The sequence below is a fragment of the Uranotaenia lowii genome, chromosome 3 (assembly GCF_029784155.1).
Source record: "Uranotaenia lowii strain MFRU-FL chromosome 3, ASM2978415v1, whole genome shotgun sequence".
NCBI lineage: Eukaryota > Metazoa > Arthropoda > Insecta > Diptera > Culicidae > Uranotaenia > Uranotaenia lowii.
In genome coordinates this window covers 268,712,277-268,725,763 of record NC_073693.1, presented here as the reverse complement: position 1 = coordinate 268,725,763, position 13,487 = coordinate 268,712,277, and the positions used below count along the sequence as shown (strand labels likewise).

The following is a 13,487-nucleotide window of genomic DNA, read 5'->3' as shown; positions in this document are numbered from 1 at the left end:
CAATGTAATTTGTGTGAGTCTTAAACTCCAGGCGTTGATCGAGAATAACGCCCAGATCGTTGATGTGGTCCACCAGAGAAATGATTCCGTCTTCGAGAACGTACTCCGCACAAAGAGGGTGTCGAATGATACGACCGAGCATTTACTGCGATTCAGGGGCAGGCAATTCATGTCACACCACTGAGCAAACACATTGAACTGCTGCTGCAGGAAATTGGTGTCCTCTTGGCTGTTTATGGTGTGAAAGAGTTTCAGGTCGTCGGCATATGCAAGTTTTTTGCAGTCAAGGAACAAGAGTACATCGTTAAAATATATCACGAAAATTAGTGGTCCTAAATGACTTCCTTGAGGCACACCAGAGCAGGCAAGAACATGATTTGAAAAGGAGTCACCAACACGAACGGATAACTTTCGACCTGTTAAGTAACTGTGGAACCAGTGCAGAAGGGATCCACAGAAAACCAGACGTTCCAGCTTTGCGATAGCGATATCGTTGTTCACATTGTCGAATGCAGCAGAAAGGTCAGTATATATGGCGTCAGTTTGGGTTTTCCTAGCAAAGCTGTCTTGCACAAAAGATGTGAAGGTGAGTAAGTTAGTCGTGGATCGTTTAGGCATGAACCCGTGTTGATCATTGGAAAGTTGGTGCTTGAAGAACGAATTAATGGGATGCAAGATAACCAATTCAAACAATTTGGCTATCGCGCATAGAGATGAAATTCCGCGGTAGTTGTTAACATCTCTCTTGTCACCCTTCTTGTGAACAGGAAACATGTAGGCTTCCTTCCACAGTGAGGGAAAGATTCCAACATCCAGCGATGATTGGAAAATATGCCGTATAGGAAACAGCAAAAGTGTAGCAGGTATATCATCCGGGCCCATAGATGTAGAGTTTTCAGCTTAGCTGTCGCTTTCGATATGGATGCAAGGTCGATTATGATACCGTTAAACGAAGAACCTATAGGCAATATATTTCTCACAGCTCTAGCCAGTTGCTCAGGAGAAATGAATCCCGTTGTTAAAATGCTAGAGAACTTCTCGGCAAATAGATCACAAATTTCGGGATCAGAGTTCACTGTGTCGCTATTCAGGAACATGTGAGACGGAAGCCCTGATTCTCTCTGCTGATTTTTCACGTGCTTCCAAAAAGATTTCGGACTGCTCTTGAAATTCTGTTGTAACCGATTAATATAATTCTAGTAGCGCTTACTGGCTTTCTTATAGGCAGAATTCAATTTGCGATATTTGTCCTTAGTGTAGAGAGACTTGTGCTTGTTGTAGTTGCGTAGTGCGCGCTGCTTAGCCGTCTTAAGTCTCCTAAGACTTCCAGTAATCCAGGGGGTCCGTAGATTGGTAGCCGTGCTGCGTTTCGGCACATGTCGATCGATGATATAATTCAGGTCTCGGCAGCTGCATTGGGATTAGAGAAGTCGAGCTCAGCCTCCCAATCCACGGATTGCAGGACGAGGGATATAGCTTCGAAGTCAACTTTCTTAAAATCGTGATAGAAGGATGCGATTTTCTCTTCTGAGCCGTGTATTTCAGTGATATCGAGTGAAATCACTAAGGCTGGATGATGCGGGACAGTTTTAACAAGAGGAGCAGGAGCAGATGCAATCGCCGGACTATTGATCCCTTCGTTCACGAAGCAGAGATCAAGCATACGGCCGTTTTCATTTTCAATTTTTTTTTATCTGTCGAAGAGTCGCGGTACTCAAGGAATCTAAGAAGATGATGGAGGAACCGAGAATGAAGAACGAGCAGGAACCGGAAATAAAAAGCCGCTTGGGGAGAAGCACCATTTCAAACTAGGTAGATTGAAGTCACCGATAATGAGTATGTCGTCTGCCGGAGAACAAAGCGAGCTTACTTTAGAGAGGCAGAGCGAAATAGATTCAGCTAAAGCCAAGTCTCCAGAACGGTCAGGGGGCACGTACACTACGCACAAGTAGAGTTTCCGATCTCCGAAATCAATGCGAATCCAAACAAGTTCTAAATTGTCCCAGGAATCGTCTTCAATTGGATGAGCTGGAAACGTAGATTTCATGGCGAGCAACACTCCACCACCACTAGACTTTTTTCTGTTACGAGAACTACGGTCGCAACGGAACACTGCGTAATCTGGGCCGATAATCTGACTAGAGAGGGTCCGGTCGTTGAGCCAGGTTTCGGTGAAGGCAATGACGTCTCGTAGCAGAAACACGAAGTCGCCAACAAGTAGTCAATCAAACAACTATTAACACCACCGACGTTCTGGTAGAAAATTTTGAAGGGTTCGGGTGATTCCAAGGTAGCGCGGGATCGATGATCACTGGAAAGGTAAATTCCATCACGCGGGGAAAAACACTTGGTGATATCATACTTGCCAGAAAGCGCTGGGTGGGTCGGGACGACTGATGACGCTGGCAGGAAACAGCGCGACTGAGTCGAAGGGCTCAGGGGTCTCCGTAGTTCCTAGTTCGTTGCGTCCCGGTGCTGGAGGCCCGTAAGAAGTCGTAGGATTAACAAGGTTCGGAAGATGTAGCGGGATGCATCTGTGGTGGAACGGAAACAGGATACGCGAATGGCAAGTTCTAGACATAAGCTACGTCTCGGTGGTCGAGTGGTTAGCGTGGTAAGACGGTAATCGACGGTCCACTGATGACATGGGTTCGATTCTCATCTCGGTACTGGGTATTAAATGTTAATCTTAAGTTGTCCACGTCATTTATTCAGTCTGTAAAGCCTAAATTGGCTAAGACGGTGTTTGTCTTTTTAATAAGCTGGTACTTGCCTGTAAAAGAGGCCTGGAGAACCCCGTCACCTCCAACGAACTCAGGGCCAGGACGACTGATGACGCAGGCAGGAAACAGCGCGACTGAGTTGAAGGGCTCCGGGATCTCCAAAAGGCTCCAATCGATGCGTCCTGATGTTGGAACCCAAGTAGAGGCAGGTGAAGTAACGGGCGGAGCACGTTGACAGCGCATGCATGATCTGTGGCTAGGTGAATCTTCATCACACAAGAAAAAAAAATATCAAACGAGATGAATACTTGCCTGAAGATGCAGGCTGGAGAGCCTCGTCGAACTCAGGGCTGGGACGACTGATGACGCTGGCTGAATCTATTGATCTAGTAGTCAGCTCATTTTTTATGTTTCTATGGGATTCGTTCAGCTAATTTTTTTTTTGTAAAATGTTAATTTGAAACGAAAATTCAGTTTATTGGAAAACTACATTCAAGTTAATTGTGTTTTTGTGGATTATTAATTTCGATGATTTCTACAGAGTAAAAGCTACTATTTTCAGATGGTTCAAAATTTAGCTCTAAACTATTCCCCATCGATTCCACCATTATACAAAGCCAATATGTGTAGCTTTTTTGAGTTATTGACAAAATTAGGTTTTTCATTTTTCATAATAGTAATAATAATAATAATAATAATAATAATAATAATAATAATAATAATAATAATAATAATAATAATAATAATAATAATAATAATAATAATAATAATAATAATAATAATAATAATAATAATAATAATAATAATAATAATAATAATAATAATAATAATAATAATAACTGTTTTTATCCGTAGGTATATAAAACATTTAAATCTATTACATCTAAAACAATCTATTTAACCATATTCATAAGATTTTCCGCTTCCAGCGATCCGGTGGCCAGGACAATATCCTTGAAAACACCCTGTGGTATGCGCAACAATTCAGCCGGTGTTCCATACTCCACGGCTTGACCCTCACTCATGACCAAGATACGATCGTAATCCATAATTGTATTCAGTCGATGAGCGATCGTGAGAACAGTACATTCGACAAATCGTTCCCGGATGGTTCGTTGAATCAGGTTATCAGTACTGAAAATTAAAAAAAAAATGTAAATTCATCTGAAAAGTTCACCACTTAAACGAATTCTTACTCAGGATCAACATTAGCGGTAGCCTCATCTAGCACCAGAATTCGGTTGTTCCGAAGGATGGCTCTCGCTAAACACACCAGCTGTCGTTGACCTACGCTCAAATTTGATCCACCATTGTTGATACGGCATTGTAACCCTTGAGGACCACTGGCGATGTCTTTCAATTCCACCATTTCCAACGCAGCCCATAGCTCCGCATCTGAGTATATCTCGAAAGGATCCAGATTTTTGCGTAGAGTACCACTGAACAGCACGGGATCTTGAGGTATGATTGAGATATTGGAACGAAGCGTTTCAAGGGTTATGGTTCCAGTGTCAACACCATCGATTGCGATGCGTCCTTCAACGATTGCGGTTCTAAACAGAGCACCAATAATCGAGGACTTGCCAGCACCAGTTCTTCCTACAATGCCTACCTTTTCGGAAGGCTTAACTTTGAATGATAGGTTTCTCAGCACAAGTGGTGATTTTACATGGTAACAGAAGTTCACACTCGAAAATTGTATTTGACCGCTCGTGGGCCACTTCTCTTTGCGTTTTAATTCTTCAGAATCTTTTACCGGTTGAACTTCAGCCGGCAAGTTCTTGTACTCCAACAGCCGTTCAACGGCGATTAGGTGGTTAAACATCTCTGCACTCTGCCGAACGCCAAGCTGTAGCACCCCTGCAAGGCCCATGATCTGGGTGATCACCAATCCGACCTTATCTCCTAAGGAATCGGTTTCGATCAGGAGAAATGTGAAAGTTACCACAGCAAGAAGTAGGAAGAACAGGGCGTCAAGAACCAATCCGAAAGCTATTCGACCACAATGAAACATAAAACCTGCTCCGGTATTGACATTTTGATGTTGATCGAACTCCTCCATAAGAAGTTTCTGGACCTTGAAAGATCTGATTGTTGGAAGTCCCGTTAAAGTTGTTGCGATGTGCGTGAATATTGGTGAACGGGCTGTAAAATTAACCGTTCTACAACCAAAGATTGATTTCAAGAGCTCAAAGCAATACTTACTGATCCCTTCCAGGCGCCGAGTACTTTTGGAAGTGCTCATGTAAATTTTTCTTGTGGAGAACAGAACTATCGACAGAACCACAATCGGTACAATGAAGTAAGGCTGAACAATCAAGATCACTACCATGGAACCAATAATGGTGAGGTTAGCCTGGATTGCGTAGAGTACGGATCGAGGTAGCAGTTCGTCCATTGAACCCATATCTTTGGCAAACCTGTTCAAGATTCTTCCCGAAGGGTTGGTGTCGAAGAAATACTTTGCCGATGAAATCAATCCGCGGAAGGTCCAATCGTGGATCGCTTGTGCAGCCTTGTTGCACGCCTTGTAGAAGCTGAATGACCTGTGGAAAATCAAATTAAAAGTAGTGAGCCCTTTCAAAGCCAGAGTTTATCGATCTTCATACGTACCTTGTTAAAGCAATGAGAAAAATACTAGCAATCGCAGCACATTGAACGTACAGACAGATGTCTGTACTGAGTGGAACGTTCTCGGAATCATCGATAGTTGCGTTTGAATTCGCCAGGAACGTACGTCGATCTTCTTGTGATAACCAAAACCCGACCCAGTAATCGGCAAAAGACACGATAGCCTGCGTCAATACGAACAGGATCGCCAATATGGCGAGAATGATCCAACTTTCAACTCCAGCTAAATAGTTCATGAATAAAATCCTGGAAGGTGTGTCGTTTCCTGTTTTCTCGAAAGCTCGGTCCAGTTGTTTGGCATTTTCTTCCTCAAGTTTCTCGTTATTTTTGCTAGAACTGTTAGAGGATGAATCCGTATCATAGGAGCTCGATGCAACACTGCAGCTTTCCTCCTGATCATGTTCAACTTCGTGTAGATTCAGAATACCTTTTTGGATCAAGTCATGTGGAGTTCCTTGGTGGGCAACTCGACCCTGAAAAAAGAAAATGATTTTGTGGATTTGGTGTAAAAAGTTTGTCCCTCTTTGCCAACCTCGTCCATGATGATGATCCAATCGGATTCAACCAAAAAGTGCACCTGGTGTGTCACCAAAATCCGAGTAGCCCCAAGCTTGCCTAAATACCCGTCATCACCAATGCACAGATCATACAAATGTCTTGCTACATGAGCATCAACGGCGCTCAACGGATCATCCAGTAGGTAAATATCTGACTTTTTGTAAATCGCTCTTGCTAAACTGAAATTAAAACATTTTACTGATAATCCAAGTTAGAGGTCGATAACTTACCAGACCCTAGCCTTCTGACCCCCAGAAAGAGAAATACCTCGTTCCCCGATCAATTCCTCGTCTCCGTTTGAAAACTGTTCTAAATCTACATCCAGAGCGCACACCTTCAATACCGTTCTATATCGTTTAGCGTCCATGGGAAGCCCAAAAAGCACATTGTGGCGAATAGTTCCCGCAAAAAGCCAGGGTTCCTGGCTGACATACGAGATCGTACCTTCACATTCGATAGATCCCGATTCTATCGGAAGCTCCCGTAATATGGCCTGGAGGACTGAAGTCTTGCCGGCACCTACAGGACCGACTATTCCAACGAGTTTACCTTTCTTAACGTCTAGGTTAATTGTTTGAAGTGTAGGATGTGAGGTAAGTGCAGTGTTTTTCAAGGAACTCCATCGAGCATTCACATTTCGCAAAGCCAAAGCTAGCTCAGATGAAGTAGCAGACCTAGCAATCTGCTCATCATCCTGTAAAATGAGAATAATAACATTACTTGCACTATATTTTATTCATAATCGACTTACTATCTTCGACGTCTCATTCCTGTACGCTTCGGATACCTCATCATGTTCTAGGAAATGTTGAAACCGATGAATACCAACTAGGACTTCCGATACCTCAGCCACTGCTCTAACAAATAACCAGGAAAACGTTTGGGAAACTATGGTCAAATAACTCGAAACCACAAACACTTTAGAAGCTGTCAACTCCTCTCCGGTCAAGATCAACGCCACCATTGTGGCACACAGCGCTGCTCTACTGGTAAACAGTTGAAACGTCATAAACAGTCCCCAAATCAGCCCACTTTTCAGCACAATCCTCAACTCTGCTCGGCGAGCTTCCGAAATCAGCTTTGCAAACGGTTTCTCCCAAGCGTACAGCTTGATCACGTTGATCCCGGAGATGATCTCATCCATCAGCCTAACTCGTTCGTCTGTTTTGAAGGCCGTCTGCATTCGTAGCTTGGAAACAGTTTTTCCTAAAAGAGCTATGCAAATTTAAATTTTCACTCAAAATTCTTGTTTCAAACTTAAGTAATTGAATTACGTACATTGCAAGGGAGTCGCCAAAAATACCACAACCATTCCCAAGGGACCAGCCCAGCCAACTTCGTAGTACAGTAGTACCAGGACCACAATCGCCAAAACCGGCGATGACCACAGGTACGACACCATTAAGGCAGCCATTTCGAAGCGAGCGATGTCGTTGGACATCAAATTGACCACCTTTCCGGGAGAAGTTTCTCCGAGGGCACTGTGAGATAGTCTTAAGGACTTCCGATAAACCAAACTGCAGAGCGCGATTTTGTTGCGAAATCCTGTCAAACAGGTTAGGATGGAGTATTGGTTCTCCATCACGATACTTGCGGCCTTGGCAGCGATCATGGCCACGGCGTAGTAGATGGCCTGCTCCCTTGTGATATCCGACTGTCGTCTAAGAAGTAAATTTTTTGATCAACATAAAAGTTCTCTAGGTCGATTATTTTGTATCGAAGCATACCTAAAATACAGCAGCACTCGTCCGAGTAAGATAGGCTGAACTATTCTGAGGACAATTTCTCCGAACACCGTGACAATCGTTAGTAGCACCCAGTCTCGCCAGAATGTGTGAAAAAGGGCTTTTACCAGCGAGGGTTTGGTTTTCGGATTTTTCCTTTCGGATCCTTTCCTTTGTTGATTCCATTTCCTGACCGTAGGAGAAGGTTGATAAGAAGAGTCATTTTTAAGCGTTATGGTCAAGGTATGTACTTTCTGATTGATTAATATTGTTGAGTTTTGAATGCGGTATGTTTTCTGGTGAAAAGCGAAACAATTTCTTCGAGATGCAGGAAAAATACCGGCAGAGACAGAATTAACTTTGTATCTTCGGTGGTAGTGTTTTCTTGTTTGAAGTTCACTTTTGAGTATCGCGTTTACATTTGAGCCCATGTTGTAACCAACGTTCTAACGAGTGTAGAGTAGAGTGCCCCAAATGACCCGAATTTTGGAAACGTTATGCGCTGCAGACTAAAATTGTTCCTAGGCCTTGTACAAGATCTCGTTCCAAATTTGGGCCAGATCGGATCACGGGAAGGGGTCGCTCAACAAGCCTGAAGTTTGTATGGGATTTTGAGACATTTTCTTCGGGAGGAACATAAAAAATAAGTTTTTTATCAATAGCTTTGGTCTCCTTAGGCCGATTTCTTTAGAATACGGTTTTTCTTAAAGTCAAATATGACAAATATATCATGGAAGTGATTGAAACAGTAACAATAACGAAAATACAACACCCTGTGTCGAAAGCATGTTGATGAAAGTTGCTCCCGACCCGTTTTTCGGCAGACGATGTAGTACACTGGTATATTCCTGTTTCTAAAGCGAAACCATAGTCAAAGATCTTTTTTCTGGGTAAAATTCAGGGTAGAGTACCGCGTTTATAATTTCGCCCAGAAGTAAATTTCACCGTCAATTACATGACACGCTCCTCGACTCCTTCCAGTGACCTCTCCAGCTTTGATATTTATTCAAAGTGAAGCAGTCGTCATAAAGGGTTACATGGTTTGAACCCGTTCGTTTAAAAGTATGTGGTTATTGCTGAAATCGGCCGGTACCAGCGTGTCGCATTTTGACTGCCCTTGAACCGAAAGATCAGGTTGTAATGTCTCATTTAGCTTAACCTTAGGCTAAGTAGAAACGGTTCAAAGAACTTGCGATTGAAGGCCCAAACCACGATTTATAGATGAGGCTGTTTTCTGGTATGAAGTTTTGTGTAGAGGTCCGGTAGTGGATCCGATTGAAGGTGTACTTGGACTGCCCACAACTGACCTAATCGATTGATGAATACTGGAGAGGCCCGTTGTGCTAGTGAATGATGACGTTACATTGAACTAGACTTTAACCCAACAAAACCCAGCTGAGTCAATTGGCACGGGCTATGTTAAGATCGATTGTCGTGGACTAAACCCGACTAATAGTTGTTATGGAAGCATGTCGCTTTACCTTCTTCGGGCGTTACATCGTCCCTTACTGAGCAATCGAATGACCTCCCTCTGGCATATTGCGAACACCTTCTTACAACTAGGCTGCCCTTTTCCCTTCTACCGAAATAGGGAGTATCATATAGCATCCGATAGTAAGTAGACCCGATCAATATCCAGTCCACTCTAGACGGCTCAACATTTGACCTCATCTTCAGGTAGATACCGAAAAGGTCTGTTGTGCTAGTGATTGATAACATCTTTGATGTTAAGCTTAACTCACATAACAACTCTTCCATATGTGTAAAATCAAAAGCATGCTCTAAGATGCTGACCAAACTGACATGAGACTCCTAGATATAGATTTGGTTCAGTTTTTGCCATTCGGCCGGTGGGTTTTGTTTCATCCACCTTTGTCTTTGAAGGGAAAGAGATAAGACTGGGAGGGTAATGGGAGGGAATGGGAAACTAGAAACTGTTTTCTGTTGCCGGCCTGTTTACCTATACACGCACAACTCATCTTGGCTAGTGGTTTTTTGCCGTCAGTTGGAAACGAAGATTTTTTTTGCTTATGCAATGCAGTTTAGTCTGGGAGGACAATGCCAGTTATTAGAAAGCTTGGTAATGCCGGTCCGGCATAGAATCTTGTTCCGACGCAGTCACAATGCAGCGATTCGACACCGACACAAGAATGAAGTACATACATTTTGATGAAGAAAAGAAATTTAATCGAACACGAATGTCAAGTGTATTAGTTCTAAGGGAACAAATGAAATGTAAATATTTAACACAAAACATTAATTTCACCTTACACTATTTCACACAATATACCACACAAAACGAAAATGAATTACCAACACTGAACACTAACACCACTAGAATTAAGAGTGAGAAAATTTGGACGAGAAAGTGAACAGTGAATTCAAACTTTAGTTTGTAAGTGACATGTATTTATTTACTTCAATAAAGCTCACTTTCTAAACCTAACTCGTGAGCATCAGACGTGTTTTGCCACCGAAAATCTCGTTTCGTTCTCGGCCTTTGTTTCGCTCCGCCATCGCTGGTCAAATTGATGACCTAAGTTGTTGCTGCTTCTCCGGATTATTCGAGCCGTTTGGGACCCAATTCGTGGGACACAGACAACGGAACCCTACGTCCGTACATGGTCCTTCGAGCCGGATTGAATCGGGCACGTACCTGCCAGGCCTGGGGAATCATCTTCGGTATTCACCACCAGCAGAAAGTGCACATCAGCAGCAGCAGCAGCAGCAATCAATTACCGCGGAACAACCAGCAATCCTGAAAGGAATCATCGTTTCAGTACTTGTGGTAATTTCGTATACACAATTACTTACGCTTTTTTCGACTTCCAGGGGGGTTGGTCATCGGTCCCGAGTGTGTAATTGAGGCTTCCACACGATAATCGACGTTGAACAGATCGAGTTAGAATTCATCGGAAACTTCCCGGGTGAAATTTTTTCCAATTTGTCAACATCAACAAACCGTAGGTTGGACCGGTCCGGTAAGTCATATGCCCACTATTTTTTGGCCGGAAACGGTTCCAGTGAAAAGTTTGCACAATTGGTGCAAAATTCTGATAATTTTTTATCACCGAAAATTGTTCGTCGGCCATTGCTGTAAGCCATAGAAGAAAAATTTGGAACTCACTATTAACCCTTCAAGTCCCAGTAGCACAAAAAGTGCCTAATTCAAAAATATTTTTGAAAGTTTTTTTATTTTTGAATTTTTGCAAATCGATTGCGATTATCGATTTTTCGGGTAATTTAACCCTCTCAGTACCACTGGAAAATATTTGAAAACAAAAAAAAATATTTTTTCGGTATTTTGCGGTTTTTTTTTTGAATTTTTTCCGCTAAGCGATGAAGAAAGAAGTGGAGTTTAAGAAAAACTTGGTGATTTATCGCCATGCTCGAAATTCAATGGAACGTGCTTTATGCACAATTTCGATCCATTGACTCAACAAGAACAAGCTTTGGCTCGTAAAAACGCACTTGAGAGCAATTACAAGCGATTTTGCCAGGCTTCAATGAACCTTGAGAGCCTTTAGGAGGAAGAAAATACCGCGACAGATTACGCGATGGATATGGCAGCTTTTGAGGAGGATTACTTCACGCTCAAAGCATTTTATGCGTCGTTGGAGGTACCCCGAACGCCAGCACCATCGTCAGTCTCTACGGGTCATTCGTTTCGTGCCTTGAAATTGCCGGATATTAAACTTCCGGAGTTCAACGGCGATATTCTAGGATGGTTTTCGTACTACGATACTTTCGACTCGCTAGTACATAGTAATATGGACTTATCGGATGTGCAGAAATTTCACTACCTCAAGTCGACTCTTGGAGGAGAGGCATTGAAATTAGTAGAGAAAATGTCAGTTACGGGGAATAATTATTCGGTGGCGCTGAAAATGCTAACTGATCGATATCAGAACTTGAATATCCTGGTACGTAGTCACATCGAAGCACTGTTCAAGGTGGACAAGGTGCGGAAAGAGTGTCCTCGTGAACTGTCAAGTTTAGTTGGAGATTTCGAGAACAACTTGGGAATTTTGGAGAAGCTTGGCGAGAACACGAAAGGCTGGAGTTCACTTCTGATTTACATGGTATCAGCCCGACTGGATCACAACACGCTTCGCGAGTGGCAGCGAGTAGCGGATAAGAAGAGGATGCCGAAATACGATGAGCTGATCACTTTTATCCGTGAGTACGTGATGGAGCTAGAGACATTGCAGTCAGATCAACCAGTATGTGACTCCAGACCTGTTCCCCTAATCGTGAATGCTGGAACCACCGTCAAATCCAAAGACAATTGTGCGGCGTGCGGGATGGGACATCGTCTCTATTTCTGCGACCAGTTCAAACAAATGCCGGTAACTCAACGAGCTGTGATCGTGGATAAAGCTGGGTTGTGCGTTAACTGCCTCTTTGGGAAACATTCGTTCGCTACTTGTAAGTATGGAGCCTGCCGAATATGCGGAACCAAGCATCACTCACTACTGCACAATCCGGATTTGGATACAGCTCGAGGTTCCGACTCAAATGCTGGCGAGAAGCAGTTATCCGTTTCGAATTTCGCTGGTGTTGATCGTTCGCATCTTGTTCCTGCTCCTCTCAGCCTCTCCGCCCATACGCACTCGGGGACCAAAATTCTCGACCTCTCCCCTGCGAATCAAGTGTTTCTCGCCACTGCTGTCGTCAAAGTTTTCGGTCCAGACGGAACTTCGTCCCTCGCTCGGGTTCTGCTTGATAGCGCTTCGCAGCCGAACCTCATGACCGAAAGATTTCGTCGTCTTCTAAATTCTCGAAAGACTCCTGGTAACACGGAGATTGCTGGTATAGGAGGAAATATTTCTGCTGTTTCGATGTTTTCGACTGTTGCCACAGTTGCTTCGCGGCTCAACAACTTTAGAGTTCCTCTGGAGTTTATTGTTTTGGATGAGGTTACCAGCGATCTGCCTACTAGCACTACCGATGTAAGCGATTGGATCATTCCGGAAAACGTTCGTCTCGCCGATCCTTCGTTTGCTACGCGTGGTCCCATCGACATGGTGATCGGTGCACGGGTTTTCTTCGAGCTCCTGCGAAGCGGCCATTCCAAGCTTGGCGAAGGAAAACCGATGCTCCAGAATTCGGTGTTTGGTTGGCTCGTATCCGGTTTTCACGACTGTGGTTCCAGAGAGGATAAAAATCGAGTTCATTGCAATCTGTCGACATTTCACGATCCCAAGCAGAGTATTAGTGAAAAAAGACCGTCAAAGTCTGCATTTCGAGTGAAGGAGTGCCTTTGTGGGAATTATTTCGAGTCACGCAAAGACGGTTCCGCACAATACATCGTTAAAAACCCCAAACTCGTCGCTCACCTGTCGCAGCCTTCGATTCCTTCTTTCATTTTGACCAAAAACGGGTTTGCTGATTCGTCGCTACGTACTTTCATTTCCTGCATTCATCTTCGTTTGATTACTACAACGAATGCAGTCACGGTCCACCTGATGACAGCTAAATCCAGAGTCGCCCTAACGGAGAAACATCGATCTTTTCTTGCACGTCTAGAGTCTTGCGCCATTTTTCGTTTTGCCAATCAGTACCTGTGGTCGTCCTCTAACTTCGCCCTGCACTGGATTTTGCGTGATTCAACGAATTGGAATTCTTTCGTCGCCAATGGAGTTTCGCAGATTCAGGAGCTTATTGCAACCGCTACGTGGCTACATACGCCTCCAGAAGCAGGGACCAAGAAGAGGAAATCTGTTCATGTTTTAGCAGTCTGCACCCACCAAGATTCCCGGTTCCGAGAAGCATTTGGCAACTTGTACAGTGTTCTTCGAATTCTCTTCCGCAAACTGTTCATCAATGTTACGAGACCATTCGACCGAAA

The 13,487-nt window shown here is 43.6% G+C and overlaps 1 protein-coding gene across 3 annotated transcripts in view; it reads right to left on the bottom strand.

The window, feature by feature from the left end:
* Positions 1 to 3,075: 3,075 nt before the first annotated feature.
* Positions 3,076 to 13,487, bottom strand: part of LOC129754216 (ATP-binding cassette sub-family C member 4-like) — a 37,398-nt gene continuing 26,986 nt past the window's right edge. For 2 of the 3 annotated variants that reach the window (XM_055750128.1, XM_055750126.1), the window contains exons 2-10: positions 7,640 to 7,825; positions 7,191 to 7,573; positions 6,664 to 7,127; positions 6,143 to 6,606; positions 5,887 to 6,091; positions 5,337 to 5,827; positions 4,929 to 5,269; positions 3,920 to 4,868; positions 3,076 to 3,857 (exon numbers count right to left, since the gene is read on the bottom strand). In XM_055750128.1, the coding sequence (XP_055606103.1) occupies positions 3,617 to 3,857; positions 3,920 to 4,868; positions 4,929 to 5,269; positions 5,337 to 5,827; positions 5,887 to 6,091; positions 6,143 to 6,606; positions 6,664 to 7,127; positions 7,191 to 7,524 (3,489 nt within the window). In that variant the 5' untranslated portion in view covers positions 7,525 to 7,573; positions 7,640 to 7,825 and the 3' untranslated portion in view covers positions 3,076 to 3,616. Of the gene's footprint in view, positions 3,858 to 3,919; positions 4,869 to 4,928; positions 5,270 to 5,336; positions 5,828 to 5,886; positions 6,092 to 6,142; positions 6,607 to 6,663; positions 7,128 to 7,190; positions 7,574 to 7,639; positions 7,826 to 10,054; positions 10,395 to 10,450; positions 10,605 to 13,487 lie in introns of those variants that run through there. The other variant, XM_055750127.1, reaches the window with a different exon arrangement.